Genomic DNA, 21,111 nt, shown 5'->3' on the forward strand with positions numbered 1-21,111 from the left:
GTAATATCTTTAAGTTAAGGAGAGGTTCCTGATCACAGCCTCATCTACATTTACTTCTTCTAACCAGGGAAATAGGGACCTGCCAAAGAAAGTGAATCTTGAATCATAAAAGCTTCTTGGTAGGTTCTTTCTAACTTGATAATGCAAATTTAGGGCAGTTGACCGATGAGCTGTCTCTGTGGACAGTTAGGAACACAGTTAGGTAGCCTAAGAGGCATTGCCCAGTTATGCACCAGGTATTCATAGGCCCAAGGAGAATGAGAATCACTACAGACAAAGATAAATTCTGTCAGGGCACAGACCACTCTCACCAAGGTGACACTATAAAGGGACAGGTCAGTTTTTTTGTTGATGACAAATCTAAAGTCTGAAAGGTTACCCACCTTGGCAATCACCTGGGAGATATGGGCAATGGTGTTATCTTTCCTGGCCAATGCCAGAGTAAAGGAAAGAATGAAGAAAAAAGGGTTTTGTGTTTAATTAAAGCATGAAGTCTTGATCTAGCATCTTGGGAGGAAGCAGTCCACATTGATGTCAGCTGCTTCTCTTCTTCATCAATTTCACTTGGAGGTCTCTGACATTTGTGCAGGACCAGGCATCAGGTGGAGTCTTCTTTGGCCGTGAGATGTGTCCCCAAAGTTGACATTGCTAAAGTTTGGCTGCCATCTGGGTAGTGAGGAAAACCTGGTATAGTTCCTTCCAAGGAGATTCAAGAGTAGTCTTTGTTCTTAGTGATTCTAAATTGGAAAGGTAGGAGAAAACTGGCAACATTAATTTGGTGAGTTGTAGCCACATATTTGAGGAAACTTGAAGAATTCAGGATCTGGTCTGATTTACAGATACATAACAAAACCGCAAACACAATAGAACTGGAATCTAGTATCTATAAAGATGCAAACATAATCTTCTTCTTTACAATTACTCCCATTTAAAAAAATCAAAGATAATCGCAGTAAAACTAATTTATTTGCATTAAACTTGGCCTGATTATTTATATAGGTATAGCAAGAGTAGTGATTGACCATATAAGTTCTTTTTAAGTCTGCTTTGCTGGAATCTTGTAAGCAAGGTACCAGGTAGTTTTTCTAAGAAGCTTTATTGGCTCCATAAAGTCAACGTTAGTTCTTTAAAGCTGTCTGGTCATATCTGAGTCTATACACATCGTTCTTAAATACGGTATGCCAGTCAAAGTCTTGGTAATAAAGCCAATATTTCCAACTGTGTCCTGTTACAAGGAGAATGGATTCTCATTAAACTTATGTAAATAACTAATTATTTTGCCATAAAAAGAATACTCAAGAGTTCTCCAATTCTGGAGGGAATCAGGCAAGGAGAAAAAGCAAATGTTTCATCTTTGTTTACAAAAGTATACTTTACCAAATTGTTGTAACTCATAGATAGCTTAAGAGGAAAAGATTCCTCAAATCTGGAAAAACAAAACGTTAAAGAACTAGCAGTGTCTCAAACAAGAAGGCATAAAAATTATAATCATCTTTTTTAGTTCATTCAGTCCCATGTTATTAATTCTTTAATCTGTTTTTTTCCCATTAGTTCTGGAAATTCTTACCCAGTTCAGGTTTATGATCTTAAAGTTATCAGAAACTTGTGTTGGCCAGAGTCCTTTCCATTAATCTCCTTGAAAATGAGGCACTTTTGCAGCAACTCTTTTGCAAAAGCATCTGAGTAAAACTAACTGTCTGTAAATGACAGAAGACTTTAAAAAAAAATGCCCCTTGTTAAAGATCTGATGAGTTTATTATAATGGAATTGACAAGGAAATTTGATTATTTCTGTGACACTCAACATTGTAAAATGACAATTGGAATTATGATGATAATATTATACCAGGACATATCATACTTTAAGAATTTCATATAATTTCTGGAACACTTAAAACACATACCCGTACAATTATAACATAAAGGCTTAGTTTACTTCTTGTTTGACGATGCTTCCTATGTAATTTAACATATCAAATAAGTCTAATTAGTTTAGCATCTCCTTTTTTATAATGAGAGAGAACAAATCTCTTGAGATGTTCTAAGGGCCCTCAGGAAAAATCCCAAAGTTAGTTCGAGGTCAAAAAGACTTCATTTAGAATTTGATTTTTGGGAAGCTTGTCAGAATTATCAAAAGGTTTTAAAACATTTGGCCAAATAGGATCATATGTTACTATGAAACAATACTTAGTTATCCATTTAACCATAGTGACAATGAAAGACTTTGCAGGCAAATACAGCAAGTTAAATAGTTGTAAAACAAACCCTTCAGTGTTTTAATAGAGCAGATTCAGCTTTCTTAAGTAATCAAAGACCTGATTAAAAACAACATGAGAAATTATTTTGACAAAATACTGAATCTTTGTTTTCTAGGCAGATTACTTTAAAAGGTAAAGAAAAACTTTTTTCTGTGTCTTTATAAGAGAAGACCAACAATCCAATAAAACTTGTCCTTTTAACAGAGAGAAAACCAAATTAAAAACTCATCATCATTTTTTTACTTAAATTCATTTTAATCTTAGTCATCTTGACCACACATAAAGTTCTCTTCTGAGTTTTTTTCTTTTTTGCAATCTTTTAACAACTTTTTTTTTTTTTTTTTTTTTTTACATTCAGATTTGTCCTACATTTTTCTCTTTCTCTTTCTGAAATAACCAGCCTCATTTTAGGAAAAAATTGCTTTCTTGTCCCTCAACAACATGCATTTCCATTCCTCATACCTACTTTTACCAAAACCATACATCTTACTTTCCTTGTGTACAGAGATATTTCCCTGATTATTTTTAGTATCTTTCATTACATATATTAGAATTCTTAACCCTTAAAAATCTCAATTTTTAGTGAAAACAAAGAAGTAAGCAATAGGAACTCTTTTTATTTTAGCATTCTGTGGCTTGGCAAATTTATAAATACTTTTCATAATTTTTGGAAACATATGCTTCCTCATAGTAAGTTTCTCACATGGCTGAAGCTATGTTTACTAGGAGACCCAAATATCTTTAGTTTCTCTGTAAAAGGAAGCCGAAAGTTGGTAAACCTATGTTCAATAATTAATATTTCGGTATTTTATCTTATTTGGAAATGATCTGGATGTTCAACTACTATTCATCATTTAATTTAGCTTGGCAAAACTTTAAGGTTTCAGGTTACCAAGAAGATTTGGAGAAACTATTTAAAAAGTTCACCTAAAAACTTTTATCCCATTTACATCTATTCAATTTACTTGTTTTACTTTATTTAAGTGATTAATTTCTTTGAGCCAATTAAATAGAACTCTTTTACAAATTAATTTTGGCAGTACTGTCTGAAACTAGAAAATACCATACATCTACAATGTTGTGTGACACAACGGGGCGGCCGGTCAGTGAGCCAGTGACATGTGGGTTGGTAAAAGAATTTACCAGAGATTAAGTATAAGAATAGAAAGGAATTTATTAGGGGCGATGTCATAGGCAACAGCGGGCCACACAGGCGAGGGGTGCCTGTGCGAGCACCGAGGGCCGGTTGTTGGGGTCTTTTATAAGATTGCATCATAAGGTGCCTGATCTGCTTGTACACAAGTCTCTGGTTGGTTGTAGGTGAGGGAAGAGGTTTAGTTAGGGTCCGTGAAGGGCGGTGGGGTTTGACTCTGATAAGATGGGCATTACCTGGGGCTTTTAGTATATTAGGGGAAACACGCCCAGTAAAGAATGTATTTTGTCTGTTGAGGGATCACAGGTAGCCATCTGAGAGCCCAGAAATGGGGGTCATTGAACCTTGAAGGACGTCAGTGGGCTCAACATAGAACGCACACATAGACACACATAAATAGACAGTTGCAAACAGGGGCTTTATTGCTTCTGTTTTAAGATTACTGCCATGAATCAGGTACAGGAATTTACTAGTTGTAAAAGAAGTTGGATCTAAGTTCTTTTCTGGTAGATGGAACAAGTTAAAGTTATCTGCTCAGATGGCTAAAGCATTCTTACTAATATTTGTGGGGAAGACCCTTAAAAGATGTTTTATTTGCCTAGGTTTCAAATGACCTTTCCACTTTTCCTTTACCTTCTGATAAGAATTACCTCCCTGAAGTTTGTAGAGCATTTACGTCTGAAAGGTACAGAAAAAGAATGCGAGTTCCTCCCAGAAGGATTTTGGTTTCCTAAGGCCAGAAGTTTTACAATACTTACAAGCTTTTTGAGATAAATTGGGGAGTTTTGGGGATTGGTAAAAGGAATAGGTGGACTTTGAACTGCCTCTAGAACTGTATTTCCAGTTTTGCATAGATTTGTAAGATAGTTGCTCTCAGTTCCTCCAAGAATTCGGTTGCAGCCTCAATGACATAAGTTGATCCACCCATTCAACTACATTATTCTTAATTTGCTTTCTTTTTTGTATATATATGAGGAAGAAGATTTCTAAACAAGATGGAAATTAAAAGATTTCTATATTCAGGACTTAGCACTGTTTGCCTTTGGAAGGTTTTGGTAAATCCTTTCACAAAGGCTTTAGAAGATTTTTCTTTCCCTCTGGGTACATGGTTTCATTTTGGCTTAGGGGAGGAGGCCTAAAAAACGAAAAACATTCCTATCAGGCTCTGAATATCAGCTTCCAATTTCTGACTCATTTATGACCACAGATCTACTTAAAAAAGAAATCCTTTTAAATATCTAGTCAGTTTTCAGTTGGGATAAACAGTAAATATTTCTGGCAGTATTGAACAACCCCTTGGACTTAAGAGGCATCCCTCAAAGAGGGTGCAAAAGCTATTTTATTTTCTTCTCTTTTTGGGTACTATAGACAGAGATCTGGGAGAGCTGATTCTGGTAAGAATTCTCACCCTTACTGCCAGTTTTCCCAGGCTCCCATCTGCAGGCTCCAAGGGAGTATAAAGTAGAGGGTCTCTGCCAGCTGTCAAGGTTTTTAATTAATTTAATTTTAGTTTCCCTTAGCTGTTTAAGGGAATATCGTAGCAGTTTCCCAGAAAGTCCCTCAGAGTCTCATCAACTCTGAGAGGGGTCCATATGCGGACCTTCGTTCAAGAGTAGATATGGAGGTGTCTGTAAGGCCACCAACTTGGCAAGGTTTCATTTATAGTCTGGTAGTCTCTTTAGAGTGGAAAGACAATTTAGACAGAGGATTACTAGAATGAGTACTCAAATAAAGGAGGATAGAGGGGAGTAGTAGGAATTGCTTCTGGCTTATAGTCTTTTGTTTTAGATACCTCTTGTGTTTAATTTTTCATTAGCCTTTTTCAATGAATTTTTCAATGAAGCTATTTTGGAATCATGAAAGCTTTTGGAAGCTTCTACATACCAATTAAAATAGATGTCCCATTCTGTTTGTTTGATTTGGGAACCTCAGTTTCAAGTGCACTTCTTAAATCATCTTATCTAATTGGAATATCCCTAATGGCCACTGTAATTTCCCTGAGGGCTGGCAGCAGTTTGGTAGGATCCTTAGCTACAGATGGAGTTTAACCCACATTTCTGTCCAACCATATCTAGCTGCAAATGGGGTGCAACCCACATTTCTATTGGCTGTATTTTGGGGCCCCTAACCTGATGGTTCTCAAACTAAGTTCCCAGGATATGAAACAATGATCTGATCTAATTCTAGGTTGTTTTTAATAAGATTTTGTCATTTTTGTACTTACAACTTCCTGGACCATAGTTTTTAGACATAAAATAAGCAAGTGTGTCGGAAGGTGGCACACTTAACTCCTTAGAATTTAAGGATCCCACTTTTTAAAATTATTATCATCATTATTATTATTATTATTATTATTATTATTATTATTATTATTATTATTATTATTATTATTATTATTACTATTACTATTACTACTACTACTACTAAACCGCTGGGTTTCTCAGAGCCAAACTAATACCTAAGAGCAATGTGCTCCTGGATTGGTGATTGTGTGATGTTTTAAAATATACTTCACTGCACAGAAAATTTTGTTGAGGTTGGTGGTCAACCTAGTGTCACTCTAACCTATTCAGTGGCCAACTTATCTTAATATGGGAATCTTTTAGAATTGAGTGGCGAGCACAATAATAGCTTTCAAGTGCTCAACTGGTGCCCACCATTTTGTGCAGCTTTTTTTTTCTTTTTGGCTTCCAAGATTCCCCTTAGCAGTACCCTTTACCTACATGAATCAAAACAGACAAACATGCACCTCAACATAACAGCAGTAATCAAGAGATGTTACTGCAGACTGGACAAGAGAAGGCCCCATATGCACCACTGTCAATTCCCAAATTGGAACTGGAGACTGGGGAAAGGACTAAACCAGCAGACCCCAAAATGTGGACTGTGGGCAGCGGCACAGCGTAGCCACCTCTGGGTGGCTGCTTGGCGCTCACTGGCTGCTGGGGGAATAAAAGTAAGGATTGTGAACTGGACTTGGTTTCCAAAAAGGGATATTATGTACTGGATAGCTAATTAGATCAAGAGCTTCGTGCAAAGACAGCAGAACTCAGAACTGAGAAGAAATTACCCACAGCCCTCAGAAATGATGAGAAAGAGAACTCAGAAGTATTTGTGGGTACCATGGCTGTGTTTCTCATTGTCCCCAGAACCATCAGAAGTCTCCTTCAGTCTCACTGCTGCCACCAAGTCTGTTAAAAAACAAAATTCAGCTGAGTAAATTTGAAGATCTAGTTGGCTTTTTTCAATAATTCATGAATGGGCCAGCATACCATCTAGAAAATAGAAAGGAGCTCCAAAAAGCTGCAGAAAAGGAGAGGTCTTTAAAGGCAGAAAGGGGTAGGACAAGAAGTCATAAACAAAAAGAAAGGATTATTTCAGGCAAGGTCATCCTCCTTTAGGGAAAGGCAGGGATCTATCAGGTGGATTACCTCAGTGGTGCTGGCCAGAAAATTCTTGGCTGGTTAAGATTACATTTCTAGGAGAGGCTAAAACTATAATTAGATTAGGTATTGTCTTGGTTTGCTGACATGGGGCTTAGCACAAGTGACTCCATTTTGGGCCTGTTGTCTCTTTTTTAACAAAACCAAATATTTCTTTAATTCTTGGAATAACATCTAGTTAATTTAGTTATTTAAAAATCCAACAATCAAGCCATTCACAACTGCCTGATGGATACCCTCCATTTACCCCTGGCCCCCCTCACTCCCAATGTTAAGGCCTTTACAATGCTGTATATTTAAATTTGAGACCTTCATGGAAAAACAATGAACCCCATTGTTTCATTTAATCTTTGTTGTTCTTTAAAGAATTTTCTGAAAGAAAATTTAAAGAGGCCCTTGCCATTCTTGTTACTGTTGTTGGAAGATTCTTGGCTATAACTGACATGAAGTAGTCTTTATTGGCACTGTGGAATCTAGCAGAAATCCCTGTGATCTGGGACCTCCTTCATTTTCCTCTTCAATGAAATGGGCCATCAGATAAGATGATCTTTGAAGTTCTTGTCACTCAAAGGACAAAGGGCTGTGTTTTATAGCTGCAGGTGCATGTGTAGGAGTGAGGGGCATTGATTTTCCCCTCCCACCTCTCCTGCTCACGCCCTTGGCTGTTACCCAGTAACATTTTAACATGCTCAAGTGGCTTTCCTCTTTTTTCTTTTTGGGGAGGGGTTTTGGCCATTCTGCTTTGTTTTACCTCCAACTTCTTATTTTTAAAAATTGTAAACCTACAGAGAAGATTAAAGAATAATACAATGAACAACCCATACACTTTACCCAGACTCACCAGTTGTTAACTTTACCATTCTCTCTCCCCCCACCCCTTGTTTCTCTCCAGCTCCATTTCCCTCTCTGTTTGAAAATAAGTTGTAGACATTATGATGTTAACCTCTGTATTCTTTAGCATTAATAGTCCTAAAAGCAGGGATATTTTCTTACATAACTAGAATACTATATCACCCTGAAAACATTTAACATTGATAGAGTAATGTTATCTGACATATAGTTCATATTCAGAATTTCCCAGTTGTGCACAATTGCCCTTTTGTAAATGTGTTTTCTTTGCCTTTGGAATAGAAGCCTTCCCTCACCCTTGCGTTCTCTCCGGTCACTCTCCTCTCTCTCCTCCCTTTCAGAGCTTGCTCCTGAAGTGTGCGTTCACACCACTGTCTCCTCCCTTCTCCTTTATCTCATCCCATGGAATATGATTTAGACACGTTCTTGAATGACCTTGAAATCCCACGGTGTATTTTCAGTATTTATTTTGCTTGACTCCCTGGCAGTACCTGGCTCTCCTGCACATTCTTGTCTTAAAAGAATCATGACCCTTAGCTTCAGTGATAGCATATTCTCCTGGTTTTCCTTTTATGTCTCTCAACTGTTTATGAGGGCTCCATTTTCTCCCAGCTTTTAAATATTGGGATTCCTCTGGGTTTCTCTTCGCCCTCTTATTTTGTCACAATAATGCTCTCCTTGCTTGCGTGACTTGACTCCCATGGCTTTCAATATCATCAATATGTCAAAACAGCCAAATCTTTATTTTCAGCCTGCATTGTATACTAGAATCCCTGGTTTGTTGGCATCAATTGGGAATCATTTTAAACAAGTACTTTTCTTCATAAAGTATGTAAGTACTCCTTTCTTTATCTGAAATTATGATCCCTCTCAATAACAATTTTTAGTTAATTACTTACTTTTTAATATGATATTGTGTTGGCTTGAGGTTTATATAGGATTGATACTACAGACACATTTATTCCTTGCATGAAACTGGCAAACAAAAAGCCAAACAACCTTTTTGCTCTTTATACCAATTAAATTCATTTTCATCTTTTCCTCTTTTTGCTGTTTGATTAGTCTACCTCTGCTTTAGAAATGTCAAGTATTATGGACTCTGACATGGAATATTTAGATATGCACTCTAGAATCACGAGCCTTTAGAAGGTAAAAAGTACTACTGAAAGGATCTGAAGTCTTACTTGCTTATTTAAATGCTTTTTACCAGATTCCACCCTTGCCTAGATAATTCACAAAGAAGCCAGCTTTATAGTTGGATCCTGTTAATTGTTAAAAAAAAAATCCTGTTACAGACAGACGCATTTCACTTCACTGTAAGAAAGGGCCGTCCCTCAGCCCCAGTTGCCTTGTTTTAGTGCGCTCCGTTTTATTGCACTTTGCAGATATTGTAGTTTTTACAAATTGAAGGTTTGTGGCAATCCTGTTGGCACCATTTTCCAACAGCATTTGCTCACTTCATGTCCCTGTGTCACATTTTGGTAATTCTCGCAATTTTGTAAACTTTTTGTTTTATTATATTTGTTACGATGATCTGTGATCAGCGATCCTTTATGTTACTTTTGTAATTGTTTTGGCATTTTTAGAAGTATTTTTTAATTAAGATATGTACATTTTTTTTAGACATAATGCTATTGTACACTTAATAGGCTACAATATAGTATAAACATAACTTTTACGTGCATTAGGAAACAAAAAAAATTCATGTTACTCTCTTTATTGCAATATTCATTATATTGTGGTGGTCTGGAACCTAACCTGAAATATCTCCAAGGTGTAGCTGTATTTACCATAATCAGAACAATTTTCTATATGATTATGGCTTTATATTGCATTATCTTTTTGGCAGCTGCAAAAGACAAAAATTTAATGCTGATCATATTTGACCTTGGGTGAATGAATGTGACGGTATCATTCAGATTAGTCATTCATAACAAGGGAGGCAGAAAACAGAATTGTAGTCAAGACATTTAATTTTTTTCCTTAGTAGGGATTAATGGTCATTATTGAATTATTGAATAGAGCACATTTCCTACAAGAAAATATTTTAATGACTTAAAACAGTAATAAATCATCTATGTAGGTTAATTTCTTATACAATAGTAATTTTTAAAAATTGGTATCTTCATGATAATGATTCTTTTAGAAATGAATATGGTAGGAAGGTGACAGTTACTTGTAAACTGCTGTTTTCCTGATTTTATTGCTTTAGCCTATTATTTTGGTAGTATATAGATAAAGCCTCATATTTTTCTGAGCTATGGTATAGCCAAGGATTACAGTTCTTAAGGAAACTTCCATAAGATGGCTTTATGTAATTTTTGTGTTGTTCCATTGCCCTGTTCAATAAAAGAGGGCTTTAAATGGGGGCATTTAAAATCCTAATGCTAATAAATGTACAAGGAATGAGTTAAAAAAATCACTATTTTTACAACCACCATAGAAATAGTTGATTTAAGCAAAACATCTTCAAAGGATGTTTTGAAGAACAGAATATATACATAGTCTCAAAGCATGTTCCTGCAAATTGTTTATTAATTTTGAAGGGAAAAAAATACATCTACAGTAGTGAATTTTAGGTGGATACCACCTTAACCAAGTGATCTAAGTTCATATCACCAGCAATGAGACAAATAAACATCTTGTGCCTCGTGATGTAATGCACTTGAGACCTATCACTTATTCCTGCCAAAATATAATAACAAAATATAATCACTGGAATCTAATCACAAGGAAATAGGAGATCCAAACTGAGGGATATTTTAAATAAGTGGCATGTACTCTTGAAAAATTTCAGTGTCATTAAAGAGAAAGAAAGGCTAAGGACTTGTTCTAGAATACAGGAGACAAGAAATGATGGTGATGATGCTGCTGATGCTGATGCTGTGTGTGTAGATGTGTGTATATGTAGAGAGAGAAAGATAATGCATATGTAACAAAATATTAACAGTTATACTATTTCTACCATTTTCTGTTATGTTTGAAAAAATGTTTCAAAATAAAAAGTTAAAAATATCCTAATCCTGTACAACCTAAGACATGTTTGCCAAGTTTGTGGTGTCTGCAGTCTAGGTTTATGCCCTTTGGGGGTACCATTTGATAGCCCTTCCTTGTTTTTGCTATCCACTAACTTCCTCATTCGTTGTGCGCTCTGTGCCCCACGTCCTAGTATCATCTTAAGTATCTTTATCGTCATTGTATACATGGGGCTTAGCGGTAGAGGTGTGCTTAGCAAGCAAAAGGTCCTGGGTTCAATCCCCTGTACCTCCACTAAAAAATAAAATAAAAAATTAATTTAAAAATATATTATATACGTGAATAACCCCAAACACTTTGGTGTCTCAGTTCCTGACCTCCTTAACTCCAGCAGCTCCTCCTCCACTCTGCTTCAGCTGCTCACTCCCATTTCCTGGCCCCTGTGGCCGTCTGGATCAGCTCCACCTCTGTAATCTTCATGATTGTTATCCCATTCTTTGATCTCTCCATCTTCATTGAAACCTCTGGGCTTTAAACCCTTCCTACTGTCTCTGTCTCCCAGCCCTCTCTTGTCTACACCTTCTTCCCCATCCATTTCTCCCCATCTTCTATTGACTGGTCACTTGAACCAGTTAACATATCATATGCTGTAATCATACTTTAGGCCATTTAAAGGAGAAGTAGTAGGTGAAATATTTGTTCCTAGACTTACTGCTAGCAAATTTTGGCTACAGTTCCTTGATGGGAAAGCCAAGGATGTTAATGAATTGACTTGGACTTTTTTTTTTTTACAAGGATAATTCAGATTTTTTTCTTTTGAGTAGCCTTTAGAATTTGTCTTTTTTGTCCAGAAGCTTTTGATTTGAGTGTTCACATTTACACATCCTACTTTGTCCTTTAATGGTTATTTCCAGCTTTGCTATAGGTAGGCTACAGCTGGGGCATTTAAAAAAATAGAGGGATGAATTAGAGTATTTTATAATCAGAAATGATCTTAGAAATCACATAATCCCACATTCTCATTGTTCACATAAGAAACTGAGGACCAGAGAGGTTAAGCAATTTGCCTGAGGTTACACAGTTGGCACCTGGCTGAGTAAGGACCAAAATGGAAATCTCCAGATTACAAATTCAGAACTTATCCTTATTATTCCATGTGGATGGGTTGGTGGGTGAGCGAGCATGTGCGTAAAGAAAAAGTCAAAGAAGTGACCTCTAATTCTTGCCCTTCTCTGACTGGAAGGCCAAAGATTTACAAGAATGATAACACTATGATCTCTTTTGTCATTTGGGAAAGTGATAGTTTTGTTTAAAATGTCTGTCATTGCTTGGAGACTGGGCCCATGCTTTATTTTCGTTTTCTTTTTGTTTAAGAAAAGTGCTTTCCAGGGACAAGGATGCTGTGTTGTGCCCTTGCTCTGCATGGATGCCAGAGTTTGTGGATGAGTGAGCCTCGGAGGGTCCCTGCCTTGCTTGCTGTCCAAGAAGCAGGTTTTGTGACCATTTCATTTCCACTGGGCATGTGCTTTTGAGCTGTTTTTCCAGTGAAATTGGAAGTCTCACTGGGACAGCTACCTCTAGCAGATGGCAGATATCTGTAAACAAAAGTAAGAACAATGAAAACTGTGGTCCCAGAGTTGAGCCATACCCAGTTCTCATCATGCTTTGAACAGCTGAGGTAATAGATGCTTTTCCTCCTTGTTGAAAGCTTTTTGCCACTAGATGGTTCATTTGAATTCATTTTAATCAGTTCTGTCACACTTGTGCCTCTCTTCCTGACTGGGTATCTGGCCCCTTAAAGTTACATTAAATATTCACTCATCCTGTTGTCTCCTCAAGAGGCCTCTGCTAGCAGAATTTCAAAAGCAGAGTCTTTAAGTGCCTTATCATTCTGAATATGAAACTTCTTATTTAGAGGACTGTCAAATAAACTCCTATTTGAAGAATCAAACCAAAGACTCAGCAGTTATAATGAAGAGAAACACAAGACACAAAATTTTAACTAAACAATAATTTCATTCATTCATTCATTCAGCAAGTATTTACTGAGCATCTACTACATTCCAGGGACTCTTCCAGACTCAGAGGATACAGTAGCTAACCCAGTGGACCAAAATCCCAGTCTTTATGGAGATTACATTCTAGTGAAAGGAGACAGACAGTAACAAATGAGTAAAACAGATGCTATATCAGATGGTGATAAGTGCTTGGAGAGAAAATAAAGAAGGAGATAGGCAATGGGGGGACGGGTGCCATTTTAAAAGGGGTGGTCAGTAAAGGCCTCACTGTGAAGGTGATGTTTGAGCCGGGACTGTGGACTCTAAGGGAGCAAGCCCCATGGGTCCCGGTTGGCACGGCTCTTCTGCTCCTGAGATGGTAACCTGTTTGTTCAATGGTAGTTTATTAAATTTTTAATAAAATGTTATGTATAATTAGGAAGTCTTTGGGGGTACTAGAAGTTGTTAGCTGGAATAGAGATAATTATCACCTTTTACTCCCTCTTTACTTTTTAAAAAAAGTATCTACTATTAATTGGGTGCTTCCTGTATGTTGGGCAATGTGCTAAGCATTTTATTTTAATCACTAAATCAGTTAATTAATATATTACTAATATGTATATAAACTCATTACTAGCATATTATTATGTATTATGACAATGGCCCTAGAAGTGATTCATTCATTCTTTCAGTCATTCAAGAAATATCTATTGCCAGGCCTTACCCCAGGTACTGGGAATACAGCAGTGAATAAAATAAAAGTCCCTGTTCTTGTGTAGCTTAGCTAATAGGGGAAGGTAGACAGTAAACACATAAACATGTGACTGTATAGAATGTCAGTAAAAAGTACTATGGAGAACAATAAAACAGGTAAAAAGTATAGGGGACATGAGGTGGGGAAGGGGTTGGGGGAGATACTGTTCTACATTATTATCTCATTTTTTATGACTGATTCCAAATGGCATGCTGGGTTGTATAACTTAGGGGTTATGAGTCCAGTTTCTGGAATTACAGAAATCTGGACTTGACTCTACATTCTCCCACTCACATGCAATGTGACCCCAAACAATTATTTCTGAGCCTCACTTTCCTTATCTGTAAAACAAGGATAATGACACTTCATAGGATCGTTGAGAGGGTCAAATCAGATCAAATCAAATCATCCACATAAAGCACCAAGCACAGTGCCTGGCACAAAGCAAATGCTCTGAATTTATTATTTGTTTTGCTCATTGACCTTTCACATGGACATTTAATTTCTTGCAAAATGCCATGATAATGGTTGCCACCAGAGAAAAGGACTCCATTAAAAAACAAGGACAACAGCAACAAAAAAACTGGCTTGGCAATAGAGAAACCACCTGTGCTGATCACAGAAAACCGGCCAGGTAACTTACTAAACCTGTGCTGTTGCTTGCTTCTAGAAACAAAAATAGAAGGCCCTTGGGACACACATGGCAATACTTGTTTTTTTTTTTGTTTTGTTTTCTGGATGGAATTAATGTGACAGGGAAGACAAGCCCTGATGAAACAGCAGGGCTAGAAGTGGGTCTAAGCTGTCCAATGAGTTTAGAGCTGGATGACCCAGATCATCAACTTGACGGGCAGAGTTGGGGGTCATGGAGCCAGTGACCCACCTCGGGTAGGGTCTGTCATATCTGGGCTCTACCCTTTGCCATTTTGCAGGTTTCTGCTTCAGAGGAGGATCCTCAGCTGGCTAGAGTGGCCCTGCTGTGGGTGAATGGGTTCTTAGAAATCAGTTGAGGTTTTAGAGGTCTGAGGTTGGTATGCCCAGCCCTGCGCTGCCTGTTTCCTTCTCCCTGCTGGAGAGGGTGCTGTGTGAACTCTGTGCCCAAGGAGCAATAAATAGCAGGATGTGGGTCAAAGTCCATTTGATCAGCCACTGCCCAAAGATTCAAAATCTCAGTGTGGAAATCGAATAAGGACCCGAGCTGGAGCACCCAGGAAGTTGGAGGCTTGAGGCTTAAGCTGAACCTACTTTCCCCACCTGGATGGTACAGCTCATCAGGCAGGGTCTAGTCAGGAGGCCAAAACCACAGAGTGATTTGAACAGAGAACATTGAATATAAACAGCTATCACCTAGGTATCATGTTGTTACGGTGTAACTGAAAGGCTCCCTCTAAGGTGCAGTTGGCTCTTTATATTCATGGGTTCCACATCCATGTATTCAACCAACTGCAGATAGTAAATATTTGAAAAAATTTTTATTAGCTATTCCCTTTTATCCATATCCTCTATGCTCATTCATTCATTCCCCCCATAAATAACCAATCTATTGTTTTTAGTTTCTTTCCCTTACTATATATTCTTATGAAACATATATTATGGTTTTGTGTGTATGTTTTAAATTTATATAAAATGGTATCATGTTGTATTACATTCTGTCTCTAACTTTTTAATAACTGTTCTAACTGAGGCACGATGTTTTTAAGAGCCATCCTCATTGCTATCTATGGCTTCCAGTTGTGGCATAATACTCCACGATGTGCACCCACCGCAGTTAGGCTGTGTTGGTGTCAAACTCCCCACTGCCGCAAAGGAGCATTGTATCCCCGTATGTATCGTTTATGGACTGTGTGAGAATTGCTTTGGGGTATATAGTGAAGAATGGAATTGCTACTTCATATGCCTAAATAGTGCCAGAGTACTATTATTATCCCCATTTTACAGTCGAGGAAACTGAGGCTTTGAGAGTTTTAATAACTTTCCCAGAATTACATAGACAGTAATTGGCAGGGTTAGGATTCAAATTCAGGCTCCAGAAATTCTGCTCTTAATGGCTATGTCATTATTCTCTGCGTATTTGAGACTTGAGGACATTTTACAAAAACATAAAGGTTAATCTCATTGTACTTTTTATGTTCTTAGAACGTGAGAACCCAAGTGGACTGATTTTTTTCTGAAACACCTACCTTCCCCTCCCCGTAGCTGCATTGTAACTGTTTTTCTTTGCCTTTCATATCCTGCGAATCTGCAGCACTTAAAGCCGCATTGGTCATCCAGAACTGGTACCGAGGTTACAGTGCTAGGTTGAAGACCAGACAGCGTTATGCTCTCACCATCTTCCAGTCTATCGAATATGCTGATGAACAAGGCCAATTGCAGGTCTGTTTTGCAAACTTGTCTCTTCTTTGGGTAAATGCTTCTCTTTGCCCCTTGTTATTGAAAAAATGAAAGTTTGGGTCCATTTTAAGCTGAGTTTACCTTGGTGAAAAACTTTTATAGAGGATGTAGTGACATTGTTTTGGAACTAGCTATTAAAAGAGAGTATGATGCGGAAAGAGGATGGTGTTTTTCAATTCTGAAGTTCATATTTTTAAAAGGGCTGCCAGATGTCTAGTTAACTAATAAAAATGGTCTTGTTCTATTTTTTGGTATGTACCCTAATAGGAAGTAAAGTTGTTACTTTATGAAGGAAAAAGATACTTTAAGGAGTTAAATAAATGGAAGAATTTCCTGGGAAAAAACATGAAAATTCTAGAAGAAAATATAGATGGGTGAAGACGGACTTTTTCAAGTGATATGTAAATCTAGCTTCAATGCTTATTAATAGAAAAAAAGTACTTTTAATAATAAAAAAGATCTTGGAAAGATCTACAATATAATTGTTAGTGAAAAAATCAACTTGTGGAATAATATGAAGAGTTTTCATCCCATATATGTGAAAGAAAATGAAACATACAGCAAAAGTCTGGGAAAAAGTATACAGTGAAATATTTACCATGGTTCTTTCTGGGGACAAGAGTGGTACTGGTGGGTAGAATTGGGTGGCAAGGGCCTTCTCATTTTCATTCCATATCATTTGTAGTTTTCAACAATTATGTGTTTATCTATAAATTTATTTATCATATAATCTTCAGAAATAAGAAAATTTAAAAAAAAATTAAAGAAATTGCTGGATTTATTCTTGGTAGTTATAAAAAATTATATCCTGTGATTCAGTCAGTTATTCCCATAGTTCACAGTGTTGAACTGTCCTTTTAAGCACTATAGAATATAGTGATGGAGATAAAGGTGGAGTGAGCTCTTGAATTGATATACTTTATATACAAACATTCTGGTATTAGTACGTTCTTTAATGCCAAAGTCTTTTTTATAACAAATTTATTGAGATACAATTCACTCATTTAAAGTGAAAAATTCAGTGGTCTTTGGTATATTCCAAAAATGTGCAGTCATCACCACAATATATTTTTGAACATTTTCATCACCTCCCCTCCCAAAAAAAACCTCTATAGTCATTAGCAGTCACTCCACATTCCCACCCCTTGTCTGTCCTCTGGCAACTACTAATCTATTTTCTATCTTTAAGGATTTGCCTTTTCTGGCCATTTTGTATAAATGGAATCACACACTGTGTGATCCTTTGTAACTGACTGATTTCACTTAGCATCGTGTCTGCAAGTTTCATCCATGTTGTAGCATGTGTCAATACTTCATTCCTCTTTAGTGCTGAATATTATTCCATTGTATAGGTAATAGCACATTTTGTTTATCTATTCCTCAGTGGTAGATCATTTGGGTGGTTTCTAATTTTTTTTGGCTATTATGAATAATGCTGCTATGAATGTTTGTATGTTTTCCTGTGAGTGTATGTTTTCAGTTTCCTTGGGTATATACCTAGGAATGGAATTGCTGGGTCATCTGGTAACTCTAGGTTTAACTTTTTGAGTAATTGCTAAACTGTTTTCCAAAGCATCTATACCATTTATATTCCCACCAGCAGTGTATGAGGACTACAGTTTTGCCACATCTTTGCCAACACTTCTTATTTGTCTTTTTGATGATAGTCATCCTAGCGTGTGTGAAGTAGTATCTCATTGTAATTTCTGTTGACTCTTAATTGACAAACCCATCAACTGCATTAAAATTATACATTTTGATAGTTGTATGAAAAGTTTTCCTTTTCTTAACTCCCAGATCTACTCCCAGATTGGTAAGATTCCTTAATGTTCACTCTTCATGGGAGGCAGGGCTTGGAGAAAGAATTCTTTCTACTGTATACATGCAGGTCTTTGCAGATGATTGGTAGGCATAGAGGCAATATCTAGGTGATGGTTGGAATGCTGGTGAATTTCCATCTTTCCCTCCCTCCTTCCCTTCCTTCCTTCATTTCCCAAATATATTTGACATCTAAGAATATCCCTTAACTCGTAATCTCACCAACCAAAAGGAATAGAAGAGATCATAGCGAACAAAATCTAGTAGCTGTCTTAGGTTGTTTTCTAGAAGCAGAGTCTGAGACAGGGATTCTGGTACAAGTGACTTCCTGAGAGAGTGTTCTCAGGAAAAACCTACATATAAGGGAGCGAGGAAAGCAGGATAGTACAGGGGAAGAAACTAGGCAAAAATAGGGCTTTTGGAGAAGTCTGACCTCAGCCTGATCCCACTGGGAGCTCTGAACTGTGAAATGCGTCACAGTTTGTCCCACCCGGTGGCAATGGAGGTGGGGGTCTGGGCTCTGATACCCTTGCTTTAGTTACTCATTTTCTATGAACAGCTCCCCAGGAGGGGGAACATCTGATATCCTAAGCAACTCTGAGGAAGGTGCTGCCCATCTGCCAAAGGCAATCCTGGGGAGCAGGGGGGCAGGTAGAGGCGGGACCCATTAGCATCTATGGCAGCTGGGAGATGAGAGCCTCAGAAGAGTAAAGGGAACTTTGCATGGAACACCAACAGCATTTGCCACAGTAGCTGTTTGGGGTTCATTAACTGATAAATGTATTTTTATTTTGTCCAGCTATCCAACTTCTTCTCCTTCATGTTGGAAAACTATGCACATGTACACGAGAAAGATCCAGGTAAGTAAAAAGTTTTGTCTTTTGAAAAACAATCATTAAATATTGAATTGTCTTGTCAAGGAATGTTAACTCTGAAGATGGGAGAACAGTAAGAAATTAAAAAGATGCCCATCTGTCTTGTCTATGTAATACCAAACAACTGGTAAATCAATTCAACTGGCTTTTTCCCTCTCTGATTGGTATCAGCTAAATTGACCATTTAATATTTTCATTTTTATAAAACTGAATTAGATTTCATTCTGCATTAATTTGTTGAATACTTTCTCTGAACCACGATCTACTGATGTACGACAGTAGCTTAGTAAAGAGGATCTTATTTTTATCCATAGAACTTTTGTGCTGAGAGATCAAAATATCTTGAGTATTTCATGAAACAGATCTGGGGGAAATGGCAAATTAAACACAGTTGGCCCTATCATGTCTCTCTTTTCTGCATAGCTAGCTAAGTGTCTATCTGTCAGTCTGTCAGTCTGTCTGTCTGTCTATCTATCTATCTATCTATCTATCATTTAGTCATTCTGAAATGACTAAAGAAATCATTTCAGATATAGGTAATATAGGTGTGGTTCAAATTTATTATAAATTTATAGTTATTCATAAGTCATGTATTTCTCCTGCAAATTAAGATTTGCCTATTGTTATTCTCAAGGTAGACACTTGACTTAAAAATTCATTTTTCTTCAATTTGGGCCAACCATTTTTTTGCCCTAGTTAAAAATGTTTATGGCATCTAAGAGCATCTTTTAATCTAGTGACTAATCAAAGTGGCAAAAGAATGGTATTTTAATGGTATACTCTGAGCTAAGTACATATGTATGAAACTAATGAAAGCATTTAATGATCTGTAGAAGCTTTCTGAATGGTGGAATAGCCAAACCTGAGGAGTGGGGAGTAGATGAAAGTGTGTATTTTGCCATTTTTTTTCTTTTAGATAATTACAATTTGAAGACAGTTGTTTGTGCTTCATGTTCCTTGGCAAAAATATTTCTAAGAGGAAGTATAATAATGATGAAATGAAACAGCACTCTTTCTGCTAATGAGTTAATATTTTAATCTGGGCTATGCATCAGAATCTCTTATGGAGAGTCATAGCCACAGATGGCTGGGTTCCAGCCCAAAGATATTTACTCAGGCTCTGTATTTTTAAAAATCTGCATTTAAAAAAACTCTGCAAGTGATTTAAGAATATTGTTAAAATTTTATCAAAGGCAGGGGCAGTGGTTTACTCTTCTTATGTAAACTTTTCTGGAAGAAAAGTACACATATTGCAGGAAAGTACACAAATGAGTTTATGACTTAATACATTTTCTCAGAGTAAACGTAGCCTTGTAACCTGCACCCAGAACAAGAAATAAAACATTATCAGAGCTACAGAAGCTTCCTTCTTGTCCCCCTCCAGTCACTATCCAATCCCTGCACCCCCATCACTACTTTCCTGACTTGTACCTTCTAGATTAGTTTTGCTTGTTTTTGAACTTCTCTATATAAATGAAAGCAGAGAGTTTTAAGTCTTGCTTCTTTTACTTAACATCGTATTTCTGAGAGTCATCCATTTGGTCATTTTTATTGATGAATAATATTCCATTTTATGAATATATCAAAATTTATCTATTCAGTTGTTTATGGACATTTGAGTTGTTTTCAGTTTGGGTAATTTAAGTGTTTTACTATGCACATTCTTGTACATGTCCTTTTTAGTAAACATATGTATTCTTTTCTTTTGCTATGTATTCATTTTCAGTTGTCTATTGCTATGTAACAAACCACCCCAAAATTTAGTGCTTAAAAACAACAGCCATTTTATTGCTTGTGATTCTGTGGGTCAGACATTTGAACAGAGCTCAGTGTGGATGGCTTGTCTTTGTTGCACGTGGTGTCAGATGGGCTCACTCAACCTAGCTGGGCTGAGGAGGGAGGTCCAAATGGTTTTACTCACATGTCTGGGACTTTGGTGTTGGCCGTGAACTTGGACATCTCCCTTCTCCTCATGTAGCCTCTCTGTCTAACAGAATATCCTGGACTTCTTTACATGGCAGCTGGGTCCCAAGAGGGCAAAGGCAGATGCTGCAAAGCCTCTTTAGGCCTCGGCTCTGGAACTCACACAAAGTCAGTTCTGCCATATTCTATTGGTCAAAGCAAGTCGCAAGGCTAGCCACAGATTCAAAGGGGTTAGGAAAGATCCATCTCTTCCAGGGAGCAGTAGCAGCATTATAGTGTAAAAGGATATAAATACAAGGAGGCATGATTTATTGGGGGCCATTATTATAAAGATTTACCATAACCCAGAAAAGGAAGTTTGGGGTTATAGGACATGCATATGTTTAGCTTTACTACATACTGATACGCAGTTTTACAAAATTTGTGTACCAAGTTATACTGCCAACAGTGTATGAGAGTTCCACTTGTTCCATATCCTTGTCAATATGTGGAATTGCCAGTCCTTTTCATTTTAGCCATTCCGGTAGGTATGTAGTAGTATCACATTTCTGCTCTAATTTGCATTTCCCCGGTGAACAGTGAAGTTGCTCACCTGTTTGAATGCTTAACAGTCACATGAACATCCCATTTGGCAAAGTGCCTGTTCAGGTCTTTTGCCCATTTTTCTATTGGGTT

General features: G+C 37.2%; 1 protein-coding gene across 9 annotated transcripts in view; it reads left to right on the forward strand.

The window, feature by feature from the left end:
• PPEF1 (protein phosphatase with EF-hand domain 1) overlaps positions 1 to 21,111 on the forward strand; it is a 126,940-nt gene that overhangs the window by 37,295 nt on the left and 68,534 nt on the right. For all 9 annotated transcript variants that reach the window (XM_074358953.1, XM_074358948.1, XM_074358946.1 and 6 more), the window contains 2 exons: positions 15,675 to 15,802; positions 18,438 to 18,498. In XM_074358953.1, coding sequence (XP_074215054.1) covers positions 15,675 to 15,802; positions 18,438 to 18,498 — 189 coding nt within the window. The remainder of the gene's footprint in view (positions 1 to 15,674; positions 15,803 to 18,437; positions 18,499 to 21,111) is intronic.

This window comes from Camelus bactrianus, chromosome X (genome assembly GCF_048773025.1).
Source record: "Camelus bactrianus isolate YW-2024 breed Bactrian camel chromosome X, ASM4877302v1, whole genome shotgun sequence".
Classification (NCBI taxonomy): Eukaryota; Metazoa; Chordata; class Mammalia; order Artiodactyla; family Camelidae; genus Camelus; species Camelus bactrianus.